This window comes from Tetrao urogallus, assembly GCF_951394365.1.
Source record: "Tetrao urogallus genome assembly, chromosome: 19".
In the NCBI taxonomy this organism is placed as follows: Eukaryota; Metazoa; Chordata; class Aves; order Galliformes; family Phasianidae; genus Tetrao; species Tetrao urogallus.
Genome location: NC_136832.1, coordinates 7007129 through 7024108, shown reverse-complemented (window position 1 = coordinate 7024108; position 16980 = coordinate 7007129). Strand labels below are relative to the sequence as shown.

The 16980-nt window shown below is 46.2% G+C and overlaps 4 protein-coding genes across 5 annotated transcripts; 3 read left to right on the top strand and 1 right to left on the bottom strand.

Moving 5' to 3' along the window:
• Nucleotides 1-105: 105 nt before the first annotated feature.
• SURF1 (SURF1 cytochrome c oxidase assembly factor) lies at nt 106-3245 on the top strand (the record flags this gene model as incomplete). Its single annotated transcript, XM_079544630.1, has 9 exons — nt 106-168; nt 439-517; nt 636-763; nt 1139-1221; nt 1310-1501; nt 2028-2100; nt 2406-2568; nt 2833-2914; nt 3179-3245. 9 exons carry the CDS (start codon nt 106-108, stop codon nt 3243-3245), a joined length of 930 nt encoding a protein of 309 aa, XP_079400756.1.
• A 1110-nt stretch (nt 3246-4355) lies between these two features.
• On the bottom strand, nt 4356-7743 carry RPL7A (ribosomal protein L7a; the record flags this gene model as incomplete). The annotated part of the gene is made up of 8 exons (XM_079544706.1): nt 4356-4506; nt 4955-5024; nt 5423-5553; nt 5871-5950; nt 6297-6437; nt 6775-6924; nt 7347-7467; nt 7648-7743. The coding sequence occupies 8 exons, from the start codon at nt 7741-7743 to the stop codon at nt 4402-4404; spliced, it is 894 nt and encodes a 297-aa protein (XP_079400832.1). The 3' UTR covers nt 4356-4401.
• Nucleotides 7744-8117: 374 nt separating this feature from the next.
• MED22 (mediator complex subunit 22) lies at nt 8118-12844 on the top strand (the record flags this gene model as incomplete). 2 transcript variants are annotated; one of them, XM_079544603.1, is made up of 4 exons in its annotated part: nt 8118-8240; nt 8444-8524; nt 8866-9074; nt 12652-12844. In XM_079544603.1, 4 exons carry the CDS (start codon nt 8118-8120, stop codon nt 12842-12844), a joined length of 606 nt encoding a protein of 201 aa, XP_079400729.1. The 2 variants fall into 2 exon arrangements, with proteins under 2 accessions (XP_079400729.1, XP_079400728.1); XM_079544602.1 differs by having other exon boundaries at nt 12646-12844.
• Nucleotides 12845-14508: 1664 nt separating this feature from the next.
• On the top strand, nt 14509-16966 carry SURF6 (surfeit 6; the record flags this gene model as incomplete). Its single annotated transcript, XM_079544579.1, has 4 exons — nt 14509-14602; nt 14965-15180; nt 15790-15881; nt 16298-16966. The coding sequence occupies 4 exons, from the start codon at nt 14509-14511 to the stop codon at nt 16964-16966; spliced, it is 1071 nt and encodes a 356-aa protein (XP_079400705.1).
• Between the last annotated feature and the right edge of the window lie 14 nt (nt 16967-16980).

Below are 16980 nucleotides of genomic sequence, written 5' to 3'. Positions count from 1 at the left end.
GGTACGGGCCTCGACGGGAAGCGGCGGTACCACAGAGAGGGGGAGCTAGAGGGGCGGCAGCCGGGGTCAGCCTGGGCGGAGCGGAGACGACGGCGGCGTTGCCCCATGGCGGCGTGGGGGCTGCTGCTGTGTGCGGGGCCGCGTCTGCTGCGAGAGCGAAGGGCCGGGGTGAGCGCTGAGAGCAGCGGGAAGGGCCTGGGTGGGCTCTGAGGGGGCGGGGAGGGCCTCGCTGGGCACCGAGCGAGGGAGGAGGAAAGGCGCTCGCCCGGCGTTTATTTGAAAGCAAACGGCAGCGCTGTGTACGTGCTGTAATACAAACACATGCGTGCGGGTAGCAGATATGGAAGGGTCATTTGTGGTGGTGGGACAGCCGATAGCATCTAGATGGAACGCGTGCAATGCAGAGAGGCTGCAAAGGATGTTGTTTTGTTTCCTTAGATACCGCATTGCTTGCTCAGAAGAACGTTGTTTGGGTTTCCCCGAACGAAAGCAGGTTCTGCTGTGACCCAGCAGAGAGGTGAGCAGATCTGTGTGGGGTTCTGTCGCTTTCAGCCTCACACTGAGGTGCCATTTCCAAAGGAATTTATCAGCTCTCCTCCTGTTGCTGTCCGGTTTCACATTCTGGTTCTCTGCAGATGTTTGCTTGAGGCTCTGCAGCCCACGAAGCTCCACGACAGCCACCAGTGCATCTGGAGAGGACGTCTGGCTGAAGTGGGGCCTCCTCCTCGTGCCCCTGACTGCGTTCTGTCTGGGCACATGGCAGGTACCAGCCAGCACATGCTGCATTTCTTCAGAGATGAGCGCTTTGGGGCTGTCAGGGTTTCAGTCTCGGGCTGATTGCTATAGATCGTGCCATAGGCAGGGCAAAGATTTGCTGATATTTTACCTTTCTGCTTTCCTACTGCACACTGGTGAGGTTCGTGCAAGTCTTTGATGGAGAGATTCATATTTTTTTTAACACTTTTGTTACAAATATTTTCCCCAGACAAAGTCAGCAGTCTCCATTTTCATATCTCAATTTGTTTTGTTTATGGTCAGGACAAACTTATGACCAGGAAATAGATTTTAAGGCTTGCAATGATCGTTACGTTGCTCTGGTCTACCAATAGGAATTCCTTTTGTGTTTGTGTACTTCCAGATTCAGCGTCGAAAATGGAAATTAGATTTGATTGCACGGCTGGCATCCAGACTTTCCTCAGAGCCCATCCCTCTGACATTAGAGTAAGGAAGCTAAGAGTTGCACAGTAAAATCCCGCCGTGTAATTTGCCTATCACAGCTGTGATTTTCATTTCATCTTGTTCTCTGCAGCCCTATGGAGTTGAAGGAATTGGAGTACAGGCCTGTAAAGGTCCGAGGGCATTTTGACCACTCCAAGGAGCTCTACATTTTGCCACGGTCACTTGTGGACCCAGAGCGAGAAGCCAGAGAAGCTGGGAAGCTGACATCCCATGCAGAAAACGGAGCAAATGTCATTACTCCTTTCTACTGCACAGAACTAGGGTGAGTTAAGTGGTAGCTCACACGAGCAACTCATTTCTTTTCAAATATCTCAATCATAGAATCACCTAGGTTGGAAAAAGCTTTGGGATCACGATATCCAACCATCAACCTGGGTCCTGTCCTTAATCCTTAGTGCCACATCCACACCTCCCTTAAATACCTCCAAGGATGGGAGCTCCACCACTCCCCTGGGCAGCCCCTTCCAATGCCTGATCACTCTTTCCATGAAGAAATTTGCCTTAATATCTAATCTAAAGCTGCAGCTTGAAACCATTTCCTCCTGTCCCATTATTTGTCACCTGAGAAAAGAGACTGTCCCCCTCCTCACTGCAGCCTCCTTTCAGGAGCTGCAGAGAGCGATGATAGTGATTGGGTTTGTATGTCTACCTCTCCCTTAAAATGCATCTGTCTCTTAGGTGCTTGAGTCTTGATTCCAAATCGTATTTATGTTCTCTTATGGCTGTAGACAGGAGCAAGAATTTCCTTTAATTCATGACGTATATTTGTCCTGTTTATGTAACTCTAGAGTCACAATTTTAGTCAACCGAGGATTTGTGCCCAAAAAGAAACTGAAACCAGAGACCAGGCTGAAGGGACAGGTAAGAGGGATACAGGGAAACCTTGCGCATTACTTTCTGACCTGTGCTTGCCCAGAGATGCTTTTGACAAACCAAGAAAGGCAACAGCCACGTTCATGAGTCACTGCACTTCTTAAAGGTGCCTTTTCTCAATGCCTTTGATGAAGTAAACAAGGCATCTGCCTTTTTCCCTGCTGTGTTACAGCACCGTAGCACAACCTGCTAACTTCCTTATAACCACACCCTGCAGGTGATGTACTACCAGGTCCAGGTATGCTAGAAATGAATCTTTGAGAGATTCCTTTTTTTCCTCCTCTGCATTTCAGATTGAAGAAGAAATCGACCTCACAGGGGTGGTGAGGTTATCAGAAAAACGGCAACCTTTTGTACCTGAAAATAACATTGAAAAGAACCGCTGGCACTATCGGGACCTGGAGGCTATGGCCAAGGTGACCGGTGCTGAGCCCATCTTCATTGATGCAGATTTCAGTAAGTCACAAAGGAACCCAAATCCACAACCAATTTATGTCAGTCTGCCCCTTTTCTCTGTGATGTATTTCCAGAGGTACTGTGCTATTTACCGTACAAGGTTTTGAAGCTACAGCCGCTGGCTTTGCTGGTAACTTGGGAACACCGCTGCCCACAGAAGTGGGCTGTCTTTGGGACTCACACTCAGTCAGCTGCTCACTTGGCAGAGCAGAGGCAGCTCAGGGCTTTGCAGACCAAACATTTGACAGTGTGCTGTACCTACAGGAAGCACAGTGCCAGGAGGGCCCATTGGAGGTCAGACAAGAGTGAGCCTGAGAAACGAGCACATGCAGTACATCATTACCTGGTAAGTTACCCAGCCAGTGTCTGACTTCTGCTTTCTGTTGAATCCACTGAAAGCAAGGAAATAATTTTTTCCTGGCATTCTTGCTCCTGCATCAAGGAGACTGATGAGATCTTCAGCTGCAAACTGTTTGAAGCCGAGTGGTATTTCCCAGATAGTCTGAAATAACTTTAGTATTGAACTGCAGTTGATTTAGAGAACTTTTAATCAATTTTGGAAATACCAGGTAGATGTTTTGCATTGTTTTTTTTTTACTTCTTGTCACAGGTATGGTTTGTGTGCTGCAACTTCCTTCTTGTGGTACAGAAAATTCATACAAAAAATACCTCTATGAGGGGAAGGATTAATTTCTGCTCTGCTGTACTACAGTCAAGACTGCAGCCTGATCAATCCTGAAGAAGTCAGTCTCAAGGCACAGGACTTCCCAGCTGATGCTGGCAGCAGTTTGGAAGCGGTGAACTTCAGAATTAGTGATGGGTGTTGGCACGCTTGCTTACATCAGCTTTCTGGACATGTGCAGAATGCGTTTTTGTAGCTTGTGACCAAACTGTCCAACAGTAGAAAGCCTTTTCTTCTCCACTGCTCTATTTTCTCTATTCAGTGTAAGCAAATGAGGGCAAGGGATTTTATCAGTCAAGATTTTTCACATGGCAGTCATTCCTGAAGCCAACACAGGGACACTGCAGCTCCATCAGGATAAATAAAACAGGCCTGTTAGTGCTTGCCTTGTGATTTACATTGCATGTCTTACAACTTAAAGAGGGACATAAATGCCCTTAAATGTAGCAACTGCAGACTCCAGTTTGAGTGAGACAGCGCGCAGCTTTGCAAGAACATCATCAGGGCCAGCAGAAATAACACAGAGCTGCCTCAGTTTGGGCTGAAGGCCTTACCACCAAGCTTGTTGCCTCCAAGAATGCCACAAGACCAAAGTCAACAGTTAGCAAAGAACAGAAGGGTAAGCAGAGTTAGATACTTCCTTCACCCCTTTAGTGTGCCTTCACTTGTCATGAAAAAGGCATCACAAACCTTTAAAGGTCCTGATTTGCTTAATCCAGTGAAGTGTCACAACTTTATCAACATGCCTTTACAAAATCCATGCAGCAATTAAGCCTAGGCACTAATGATGATGTACAGCTATTTCCAAGTCAGATATCTGCATTACTAAGCTAGGCTTAAAGCCAGAAATAGGCAGGCTTGTCCCATTCAGTGTAGGGTCACCAGTATGTGCAGCTGAGGGGGCTGTGCTTAAAGGAGAAGAATTTAGGGCTAGCAGAGCAGCCAAGGGAAACTGTTCTAAGGGAAGTAATAATCTGTGCAGCCTTCTGTGCTGTTCTATCCAACTGTTTTGTTGTAGGCAAATAGAGAAGGCAGGCAACGATCACTTGCAACCCACTGACTGCAACCCTCATGAATAGAGACCACAGAAATTTCATCTGGGGGTTTATTCTCTTTATGTACACAAACCATGGTACCAAATCAGTACATCTTTAGCCCAGCTTAGTAGCCAGTTCTTTAGCCTTTGCTTTTTCAAGCTTGGCAATGCGAGCCACAGATTTTGGACCCAGGACGTTGCCACCCCAGTGACGACGGATCTGCAAAGAAGGAAGAACAAGTCAGAGCCCTCGTACCATCAGCTGAGCTCCTCATGCACAAGGTTTGGAGCCCCCCCAGTTAGGAACTCCCACACGGTTTTTAAGCAGTGAATTACATTCTGGGAGCAGCGCAGATGTGACAGTGTAAAGTTTTTCCCTGTCATCGCATTAATTTCAGGACTTCAGGGATGGAATCAAGTCTAGTGAAGTAGATTTCTTTACACCCCTCTCCCTGCTTTAGCTCTATTTGCCTCTAAGCTGGTGACAGCGTTCACCTTGTATCCCACCAGCAGGAAAATAATCTGAATACCTAAAAAAACCCTAGATACAGTCTACACCCAACAGGCTCTAAGCTGATCTCACTCCAAAACAGCAATCTGCATCTTAGTGAGAAGCTACTGGGGATGTTCCCAGTATGAACCTGAAAGACAAGGGCCACACATCTTACCTCATCATATCTGTCATTGTAGTTGGTCTTGACAGCCTCCACCAGCTTTGCAAGTGCACCCTTATCCTCCCTGTTGGGGACAGTTGCATTTCTTTAGAGCACCAGTTTCATGTTTTCTGTTAAGTCTTTTGTCTTGGAATTAAGCAGCTCGTAATACCAACATCATTTTTCAGGTTAAGTATAACAAAAGGATAATCACACAAACCATCAATGCTGTAGAACTTACAATGCTTATAGTTCAGCTTATACATGTAATATTAACACACCCATTTGAATAAGCTCAAGTGATCTCTAGCTTCAGGATTTGACAGACTGCTTCATACAAGGTGACAGAGTTCATGCAAACTCCGTTGTAGCTCTTTACACTGCACAAACTCAGATTTGACATCCATCTGCCCTATGATGTAGGCTTATAGGCAGTTTGTTTTCTCCACTACAGTGAAGCAAATCAGCACACAGAATACTTACGGGTTAACTTGGGTGAAAGCAACACAGGTACAAGTTTTCCTGTGCACCAGCCGCCCCAGCCTGGCCTTGCTCTTGATGATGCAGTACGGCACTCCCATCTTGCGGCACAGAGCAGGCAAGAAAACCACGAGCTGAAAAGAGAAAGAGAGTGTGTGTGTGTGCTGTATCACTGCCAGGACATTGAGGGGTGTTGCAGCTGGCCTGGGCTGTGGCAATTGCTCAGTGTTAAAAAGCTCGTTTTGCTCTTCATTGTTGACTCAGGTGAAGAAATTCATACATCATGGCAAGGCCAAGCCTCGGTCTTAGTCCAGGAAAACTGAATATGCATTGGAGTTCTCATAAATAAGTTGATAGTTTGACTTAAAATGCACTCTCACCCCAAATCCACTCCTAACCTCAAGTGCAGTTGTACAGGCAGCCTCTCCCATGCACCATGGGGTGTGCTTACCTCAATGGGGTCTACATCATGGGCGATCACCACAAGCTGAGCTTTCTTGTTCTCTACCAGAGTTGTGACAGTGTTGACACCTAAAAAACAAATGACAGAAGTCTGTTTCAAGTCAGACTCTTGACCTGAGCTTTCATGTAAGCATTACAGAATCTGCTGCTTTCACAGCACACCTTTCATGAGAACTTTTCATATCCATTCAGTAGCACAGAGAAGATTTTCCATGGACAATTTGCTAAAGCTCAGGGTTAAAAAGCTCGTCTATTTCACTCTTCACTTTGAGCTCAGGTGAAGAAATTCATACATCACTGCCATAGCATGTCCAATCCTACTTGGCTGGAGCAGAGCACCAACTTTTCTCATCTATTTTCTCTCCAAAAGACCACATTCCCATGTATGCAAGTAGGCAAGTTCATATACACTTACCTGCCCGGAGAACTGGTGGTCTCTTAGTTGGAGTATCTCCCTTTCCTGCAGCTTTCTGCTCAGCACGAGCCAACAGCCTCTGTTTCTTCTCTTGCTTAGTCTCTGGCCTGTATTTGTGCGCCAGCTTCAGAAGCTGTGTGGCTAGAAGTGAACATGAACTAATCAGTAAAGCAACTTGGAAATCTCAGCGTTGCCTTTTAAAGAACTCAAGTGCATCAAGAAGCACCTGCTGAGGAATTCTGGGTTTGCATCCTTAAGCAGGACCTCTGACACTTCCTACCTCCCTTTTCAGAACAGTAATTTAGGGCAGCGAACTCAGCAAGCCTGCTGATCATCAGCCATCATTAAAGCCTCCCTAAACTCCCAGACACATTACAGATTATTATTATTATTTTAAGTCTTATTTTGGTCTCTTTCCTGACACGCACACATCAACCATCACAGAAGACAGAAAAGACTTGGTAGGTCACATCCTCACCTGTTTGGCGGTCCAAAGCCTGACTGAACTGGTTGATTGCAGGAGGCACCTTCAAGCGCTTGTACAGAATGGAGCGCTGGCGCTGCAGCCTGATGTAGCGGGGCCATTTCACAAAGCGTGTGAGGTCACGTTTGGGCTGGATATCCTGTCCTAGAAATACAGGCTTTAACTCAAAACCGTTCCCAGTTCACACAGTAAGAGCACGCAATAGGCAAGGGTGCATCAGAGATCTTGGTGGTTATGCATGTCAGCACTGCCATTCAGATAGCAAGTATTTTTTCACATCATCTGCACAGGTAACAAAAGCAGCGTTACAGAAACCTGAACTAGCTGACCACATCACACGCGAAAGATTCATCACAACGGGAATACAACACAAATCTTTTAGCTTGGCAAACTGTCACAGCTACCTTCAATACCAAATGGAGTACAGCTCTACCACTGATGGTGGTAAAGCAACTGCCTTTATGGCTTGCTCCACTCCATGGCTTTATCACAACGCTCTTCTATCTACAGTTACACGCAACAAAATAAACCACAGTCCTTAAAGCACTCTGCATCCCCTTACTCACCAATGCCAAAGTTCTTGGGCCTCTTCTCAAAGAGGGGATTGACAACCTTCTTGGCCTCCTGCTTCTTGACTACAGCAGGGGCAGGTGCCACCTTCTTGCCCTTGGCCTTTTTTCCTTTCGGCTGTAAATAACAAACACATATTTATTTTTTTAAAACTTTTAACACTTAAAGAACGTGCCTGCCACTCCAAAGAGATGCTTTTAAAATAACGAACAAATCCGGCTGCCTCCCAACCCAGCAACAGACTAGAACAAACCCTTCAATGTGACCCAAAAGCGTTTACAAGATGACCCGTTTTACAACAGCGATTTGCTCCCTCGGAGCACCCGGGTCCCGCAGGGCTGCCCGGTTCCCATCCCGCCGAGCGAACGCAGGCCCAGACCCGCCTTCCCCCATCCCGGCTTCGGCTCCCGCAGGCCCGGCCTGAGCCGAGCCGCCCCCCCGCGGCACCGTAAGGCTGCTGTGCACCCGCACCGCCTCACAGTGCGCCGCGGCCCGGCGAGGTGCGCGGATGGCGCTGGATGCCGGTAACCCCGTGCCACGGCCCGCTACCGCTCACCATCTTGGATGTATAATAAAAAAGGCGGAACAGGGCATGCTGGGGAATATCTATGGGGCACCAAATCTCGCGAGGTGTTGAGCCGGAAGAGGTGGGTCAGAAGGAGGGGTTGGCCGGAAGAAGCAGGACCGGAAGGGGGTTGGCCGGAAAAGGCGGGACCGAAAGGGGACGGGACGGACCGGAAGAGGCGGTAGGAAGGGAGGAGGCGGTCATGGCACAGCAGCGAGTGCTGCCGCAGAGTAAAGAGACCCTGCTGCAGTCCTACAACAAGCGCCTCAAGGATGATGTCAAATCCATTATGGATAACTTCACCGAGATCATTAAGACCGCTAAGGTGAGTCAGGGTCGCGGAGGGAGCACCGAAACGCCTGATGGTAGGGTGAGGACAGCAGAGTCCTGTGGGCATCGTGAAGCTGAGCGATTAGGCTTAAAGCCTAGGGATTATTGGCGTAGAAAGAAATGAAATGCGTTGTGATGTAGCAGCTGTGTGTCAGCGTTTGTGTTCATAAAGATGAATTTATACGTTTTTGTCTTTAGATTGAGGATGAAACTCAAGTCTCTCGAGCAACCCAAAGTGAACAAGATAACTATGAGATGCATGTCAGAGCTGCAAACATTGTGAGTAGTGCTTTCACGTTCACTTCATTAGGGACGCATCATTCAGGAGCTGTTTGGTTTGTTATTGTATGTAGACAAGCCTTTATAGCACTCAGGAGGGCTGCTGCCAAAAGAGCGACCTGATGTTTGGGGCAGTGGTGTGGTGAATCCTTTCTGTGGGGCAAAGCTTGCTTGCCTGTGTTGTCAGCTACTAGCTTCTGTTGGAACTCTCACCTGTTGGGGGAGCTCCTGTGTAGTCAGGGATTGAGCAGGAGGAGCAGCTTGGGGGTCCTTGTATTACAACTGGCATAAAGTCCTGATTAAAGATATTTACTATCTGTGATTTTTCTTCCTTTTACGAGGTTCGAGCTGGTGAGTCCTTGATGAAACTGGTGTCTGACCTGAAGCAGTTCTTGATCCTCAATGATTTCCCTTCTGTAAATGAGGCCATCAACCAGCGCAACCAGCAGCTGAGAAGCTTGCAGGAGGAATGTGACAAGAAGTTGATTGCGCTACGGGATGAGATCTCCATTGACCTGTATGAGCTAGAAGAAGAATATTACTCTTCCAGGTACAAATAGGGCAGTGGACTTCTGTCTAATGACACCAGCCCTTCTGGGGCAGTTAGTCCAAACAAACAAATAGTGCTTATAGCATAGGTCTTGAGACTGTTCCCAACAAAATTCCATTTCTGTTCCTAATTTGGTCAAACTCTTTAAAGTTTAAAACAACTGCCTCTTTCTTGCAGATATCCTGCAGGGTAGAAGTGTCATATTGGAAGAAGTATTCTGAGCATCCAGCTCTAGGTGCCTGCCTTGGTTGGCTAGACGTGACAGATGATGACAAAGGAAACCTAAGCAAATTACTGCAGAAGATCAGTTTCCTTAGGGGGTGGTATCCTTCTGGAGGAGTCTCTATCTCTAGAAAAACTAGCTTGCTGAGCTGGGTGCTGATCTTAAATGAGATGCTGATGTTCCATGTCCTTGTTGCAAGTTCTTTCACAAGTGACCTGCTCACACAGTGTGCCTTTTACCTTGTAGTCCACTGCCCCAGTTGCCTGGTGTCTTTTTGAGGTGAACATCTGAAATGAGCAGAAATGACATGCTCAGTTTCATTTAATTATGAAGTATCGTGATAGGATTTTTTATGAAAGATTTATTAGCAATTTGCTTGAGGAATTTTTAAGATTTTAAAAAGACTTTTTGCATAGGAAACAGGCTTTAGATAATTCAGACACTTTATTTTTTTAATTTTTTTTTTTGTCATGCACTCCAGCACTTCTAATTGATGATGCAGTAAATGAAAGCAGGATAAAATAACTGAGACTCAGATTATTTTGGTTGCACTGTCCAAACTAAGTGAAGCCAGTGCAATAAAGGAGTGAATTCTAAACAAAAGCTCATCTTTTCAAAATCTTACTAAAAATTCTTGTGACCAGGTTTTCCACTTTTGTCTCTCCTCTCTTTCTAAACATTCGGAGTGTCTGTAGCTCCAGATAAGTCAATTAAAACAATAATTGCACACTATACTTGGCAGTTAGGCCATTGTTTATGGGTAATGTATTTTAAGAGTAGTCTTTTAAAGAGTTCTTAAAGACTTAAGGTACTGATCTGACATAGCTTAGAACCAGCTATGTTGTTTAAGAACATATAAAAGTTTGGAGTTGTCTTTCCAGCTTTACTTAGTTTTTTTAGGGAGCTGTGGCAAGGGATCCTAGAAGTGCCTCAGAGAAAAGTGATGATCACAAACTTAAGCACCACTCCTGGCCTTAGCAGGTCAGGGATGTATCCACTGCACAGACTGCAGCGTGCCAGAAGCTGCATCCAGAATGACAGTGTGGAGTGAAGTGCCTCGCGAGTGCCAGAGGTGCTGCTCTCACACTGAGGCTGCCATGGCCGTGTCTCAGTAGTTTTCTGTTCTGAGCTGAGGAGTTCAGACCACGCTGGCATGGTCTCTTCACCTGTCTGGCGCTGCATCCACCTGAAGCAATCCTTCACAGCAGAACTGATGTTAAGCACAAACAGCTTTCTTTCCTGACACGCTAAAGTGGATCTGCCTTTGTTTTCATTCTTGTGAGGGTGATCATGAGATGAGGAGACTTGGCTTGTCTACAGAGCTATGATCCTTCTATTGAAACCTCACGCCATGTAGCACTTAATCATTGCTTTTAGCACTTAACTACTTTCCTGTGCTATTTCCTGTCTTTTTCTGCACCAAAGAATTTATGTGTGTAAATACAGAAATGGTGATTTATTGAGAGTCCTTTTATAATTAGAATATTACGATATTTTAAATGAAATTTTATTGCCTAATGTGGGGAAAGGGTTTCTGTTATGTCACATAGCCTTAGAGTGTTGATTGTGGTTAACTGGTGATGAATGCAAAAACTAATTTGCCCACAAGTGGGCATTCTGTGCTGACCTGGGAGCCTGGTTGGGTTTCCTCTCTGTACCCTATTACTTCCCTGTGAGCTTAATCCCACAGGATTTATAAAGAGTCCTGTGAGGCCACGATGTTGGTTCCATACAGCCATCCTGCCAAACTGTTCTCTGATGCCCCAGATTCCCTGAAGGTCGCTGGTGAGTTTATTTGAGGTTGTCAGGTTGTCCCTCCAGGGAAGGCTGTAGAAAAGTGGGCTCTCTGGAGCAGCGTACCTGCAGGTGCTGCAGAGTTGTAGGCTGCCCCACGCTTCCTTTCTTCCTATGTGTTGTTCCCAAGAGCTGTAGAAGGACCATAAAAGGGAGTGTCTTGTGCAGCAATTGCCACCACCATGGGTCCATGAAACTAAAGCTGAGTGGGAATCTTCACTTTCAATTTCTGTTCGAGTATTTTCCTAGAGCTGCTTCTTTGTGCACATATATTGCTGTGCTCCCTGAGGGGAGTAGAGAAGTCCCTTCTGCACACTAAGAAACCTTCACTCAAAGGACAGAGCAGAAGGTTGAGTGGTAGTGCCTTACCACTTCTGGTACGAAGCCAACTGGGTGATGCTGTCAGAAAACACTACAGATATTTGGTGCTTGCAACTGGCGCTTTGTGTGTTTGTTCTGCAAAGCAGTAACCCCCAAGTCCAGCTTGCCTTTCCTCATTCTAAACCCCAAACTTGTATTTATGTTCCGTTGCTCCCTCCTCTGAGATCACAGGAGCTGTCTTTGAGTGTGGACTTAAATCTCAGCATTTCATGTTTGTGCAATTTGAAGTGTCTCGTATTTCTGCACTTAAAGTACTTTGCAATGCAACTATTCAAGTCCATACGTAAAAAAAAAATGTAAATAAAGTTGCAACAACAAAATCATTTGACCCACTGGGTTTGTTTTACTCCAATCACAAGCTGCTTTTTGCTCCAGCACTCACTTTGTCTTGGGGGTCTCTCTCGTGTGTGCAGCTCCTTCCTCTCTTTGGAATTTGTTCTGTTTTTGTTCCAGTTTCTTCCAATGCTTTCCTTTTTAGTTTTTGCCCTTCCACATTGTGTTTTCCTCAGACCACAGTCAAGACTTAGACAGCTGTTTACTTTCCCACACTGCTGTATCATCTCATACTGTAGTCTGGAGTCCAATCCAGTAAGCTGCTTTTGTGAGGACTGTGGTACTGCTGAAACCTGTAGAAGCTGTCAGTGCTTCAGAGGCTGGGGATTTTCAAAAGAAGACCAGGGCCTTCTGTGGGACGCTTTAGTGAGGTGGTAAGGGTGTAAATAGACTTAAATTTAGAGCACGATTTGTATTTGTTTTACCCTCACATAGGCTGTTATGTGATTCCTAGTGAAATGATTAGGGATCTGTGCCTCACTCAGACTAGTAGAACTCCTGTCTTTGGGGTGCCAGAACCTCAGCCCAGATCTATCTATGGACTGCTAGTGTCTGGATTAGAGCTGAGACTCTTTCAGGTTGTAGCAGCAGCTTTGTCTTTGAAATTTCCCTGATCCTTACTAAGCCTTTAAGATTCAACACCAGCCTTTACAGGGTATTTTGGGAAAAAACAGTGTCACAAGACTTGGGATGTGAACACAGGCCTTATACCCATGAACATTTTTTTGCCATTTTCTTAATGCTTTGCTTCTGTCTTGCTTTTCTCCCTCTCCTCTTTCCTTCCTCTCCTTTATCATTGTACTTGCTGCCTCTCCTTACTGTTTTTTTTGTTCTGGAAAGCTACAGTCTATGTGACAGCAATGATCTACCACTGTGCGAAGCCTACTGGAGGGAAGACTTTGACACGCTGTCTCCTGAAAGCCTCTCCATGCCTCTGACAACTGCCACAGCAGAGCAGAGTGTTGCTACCTCTCAGAGCTCAACCCCATCACATCCCCACGTGAACGGGCATGGGGCAGGCCCGACAGACCACTCCTGAAGAGGATTCTTTGCTGCTGGACACATTCCTCCTGGTGGCACTGAAGAAGTCTTCCACCTGCTGTGCTGAGCAAGCATCTCCCCATCGGGACAATGCACTGGAGCTGTATTTGCAGGTTTCTGCTCACTGGATAGCCACAGTGCTTTCTCCATGCCTGGGACATTGCCATGAGTGTTCCTCTCACTTAAAGTGATAAGTGAATACAAAGCTGATTATTCTAACAAATTAGAGGTAAGTTTGGTTTTCCATGACAGTTACATGTGGAGTTGAGTAGAAAACTAGTGTTTGTTTCCATTTGAATTTCACAATAAGTACATTGTGGAGTGCTGGTAGTTGAGTTTGGTTGGTATAGAAAACTTGAGCCAAATCTGGGGATAGTAACTGTTCTGGGCCTCTTTACTCAATTTCTTATGTTTAGTGATGTTCTGGCTGCTTTAAAGCTTTCTCAGGATGCCATCAGACAACCTGTAACACTTAAGTAGGAATCCTGCAGTATTTTTCACTCAGTATTCTTCACTGTCAAAGTGCTTCACAAACTTGAACTTTTTGCTGTGAATCGTTTAAGAGGAGGCTCTCCAAGAGACCTGTATTGAAAAGCAGTGTTATTCCTTTTGGGAAGCAGAAGGCAAACAGAATCAGACTGAGGTGTTAATAATGTGACTTGCTTAAGGCTACGGATAGAAGCATGAGCACACTTTGATTAGGCTGATTCCAATGGTTACACAAAGCTTTCTATTAACATAGCTTGAACTAATGTTTATATTCTTGAACAGCTTCATCTAATGAAATTTTGGACAACTTAGGTGTGTGGAACAGAGGGGGTTGCTCAGTTTCCTTCCAGATAATCTTGGTGCTTTGTCTGCAGCTGTTGGGCAGCGCGGTTTTTCTGCCCTTTATCTCTGCAGTTGTTCCGAGTTGATCCTAAGAGTGCATTGTAGGGGATAGAGTTGGGCTGAAATGTGGCTGTGGCAGCTGTTTTACCAACAGACAGTTCAGTAGAGCTTCCCCAGCATTCTGCCGTAATGTCTTGTTTGTGAGAATGTGAGTTTGATGTACTTTCTGTTCTACTTTCCTTCCATTCCATTATTTTTTTCCTTTTTGTAATCAGGTGGTTTAATAAATAACTCTTTCATATCACTGAATTGTGTGGTTTTTAGCTGCAACTTTTTCTGACAGCGTGAAGCACAAATGGGTGCTAGGATGAGCGTTCCTGTATGGCCTGAAGAAAATCACCACTCTTGCAGTTTGTGCTGTACACGCTCTCCTATTCACCCTGCAAAGCATCATAAACCTGGAACAGCACCAAAGCTTCTGGGAGAGCAGCTGTCTGGGAACCACCCGTAGCGTTTCGCCTCGTGTTTGCAGAACTGGTCCGGCCGTGTCCTGCCCTACCACCCCAATCTGAGGGCTGCGGCTCCCCAAGCCTACAGGCAGAAGGGGGAGCCGGGGTGGGCGGCCTCCAGCAGGCAGCGGGACGGCAGAAGCAAGATGGCGGCCCTGCGCTGAGGCTTCGCGGCTCGTCGCGCAGATATGACGTCACTTCCGGCGAAGCGGCAACTCACTTCCGGCTCGTTCACTCGCATTACTTCCGGCGCTGTGCGCGGCGGTTGGGCTCCTTCCGTTGCCGCGCTTCTCTCGGGGCCGCCCGCTGCGAGTAGTCGGCGATGTCCAGCCTGGCCGCTCAGGACGCCTACCTGCAAGGCTTGGCGAGGAAGGTCTGCGCGCAGAACGGCCCGGAATCGCGGAAGAGGAAGTTCGGTAAGGCTGCGACTCTCTCCTTTGTGGGAACGTGGACCTGCGGCGTGTCTGCCTCCGCCGGGTGATGGTGTGTGGTGGTGTGTGTTGGTTTGTGGTGGTTTTAAGCAAAACCTGTGTTATGGGGTTTCTTCGCTCGAAGTTAGCGTTCTCATCCATCCTTACACGTGTCAGGATGCACGCAAGTGAATGCGGTTATTGCTAAAATGGCTGAGCACGTCTGGCTCTGCTTGGGTAACTCTTCAAGGTTCTTAAGCACCACTACGATGTTGTGCAGCGTGGTTGTACCTCAGCACTCTGCTGTACCTGAATGTTATTGATGGGGGCGATGTCCTGGTTTGTATATTTTTTCCTTTGTCTCCTAGTATCAAAGCCAGGCCAGCCAGATGATGCTGGCAGGCAGCTCAAGAAAAAGAAGAGAAGGAAGTCCAGGAAGCAAGTTGAGAAGACAAATTCTCCTGCAGTTAAACAAGAGGTGTCTAACACTAATAAACTTGCTCCAGGACAGAAAGCAGCCCCACAGGCCAACAAATCACCTCCAGTGGGTGTTAAGCAGAACAAAAATGAGAATTCTGTTACGGGTAAGAATAGCAGAATTGTCTGTGGTTAAAGTGAGCTGAGGTGGCCACGTTTCAGCTGGTTCACATGCCTATCATTTGGAAACCGTTTAAGAGATCCAGTTCAATTGAAAACACATGAGTTTATTCCATGTACATAAATATGCAGTGTGACCGCTGGGGGGCTCTCTAGAAGTATGAGCATTTCATATGAATTGCTGGTTTTTGTTTTTTTTTTTTTAATGGGTTTTATTTCATATAAATGAAATGAGTGCATATATATCATCTTATGTCCTCTTTTCATTATAAATAAGGAAACCCTGATCACAAGCTGAGTGGAAAGACGTATTTGGCATCTTTGTTTCCATTGGTGTTTACCCCCTTTTTGTTTGGGAACTACAGGGCATATCACAGGCCACCCTGGGCTGGCAGTGTTGAATGATGATGTGGATAGAAAAAGGAGAATTCTGAAGAAACCAACAAAAATAGAAGCTCTTGGGTTCATTAGAATTTCGTTTCATCCTTTCGTAACACCTAAAGAACTCTCATAGCTTTTCCCATAGCTATAGAAAATTCTTCAGTGTATCTAGTGCTGTATTTCAAGTATTTTTCTTTTCTTCCTCTCATTTTCAGATGCCAAAAGTGAACGTGGTTCCACTTCTTTTTCTGCAATAAATCTCTTGCGTCAGAGACTTCATGAGAAGATTAAAGAAGCTTCTGGGCGGGTATGAGAACCCCGTGTACCCTACTGTGCATGTGGGTGTGGTCTGAATCATCCCTAAGTCACCACATGCCTTGGGAGCTGTGATGTTCCAAGGTTTAGGGCTGGAGATAATTCCATTCCCTAAGGAATAACCAGGAATCCTGTTTATTTTCTGGGGTGCAGAAAAATGCATGTGGAAAGGTAGGGGCTGGAGGAGTGCAGAAAAGGCACTGGAAATCTGCAAGGGGAGTGTAAGTACAGGATTCTTGGTGAGAGTGAAAGGCTTGAAGTGCATTTACCGTCTGCATTTGGTGTCTGAAAGCTGAGCCCGTTGCTTCTTAAATACTTCATTTCTAGGGAAAAGTTTGAAATCAGGAACTTAAGCAGATCCCGCTTTTATCTCTGTGTTATCCCCTGATTCATATCTGCCCTTTTTAGGATGATACCAAAGAATTGCCTCCTTCAGTCCTGGAGAAGAGGCGACGAAGAAAGTATGAAAAAGAGAGAAAGAAGCGCAAGAGAAAGGAGTTGAAGATGAAGGCAAACGCAGTGAAGGAAGAAACTGAGGAGGTACCTATAGAGCCACAAAGCAAAAAGGAAGAGAGCAAAGCTGAGATTGTCTTCAACAGGATCAAAGTGCATGAAGAGAATGAGCTGAACAAGATCCAGAAGAAAAAAGAGAAGAGGAAAGGAGTGAAGGGGAAAATCACTCCTCTGACAGGTAGGAATTACAAGCAGCTGCTGAGCAGGCTGGAGATTCGGAAGAATAAGCTGGAGGAGCTCAAGGAAAAGGACCAGAAGAAAGCTCAGGATCTGGAGATGAAAATGAAATGGACAAACGTTCTGTATAAGGCAGAAGGTGTGAAGATCCATGACGATGAGGAGCGTCTGAAGGAGGCTCTGAAGCGCAAAGAGAAGCGGAAAGCACAGCGCCAAAAGCAGTGGGAGAAGAGAACAGAAAAAGTGGTAGAAAGGATGCAGCAGCGGCAGGAGAAGCGTCGCAAGAACATTCAGAAGAAGAAGAAGGAGAAAATTGAGCAGAAAAAAGCCAAGGCCCGGAAGAAAGGTCGTGTTCTGCCAGAGGACCTGAAAAAAGCTGGCTTGTAGTGGCCCAGGAAGCA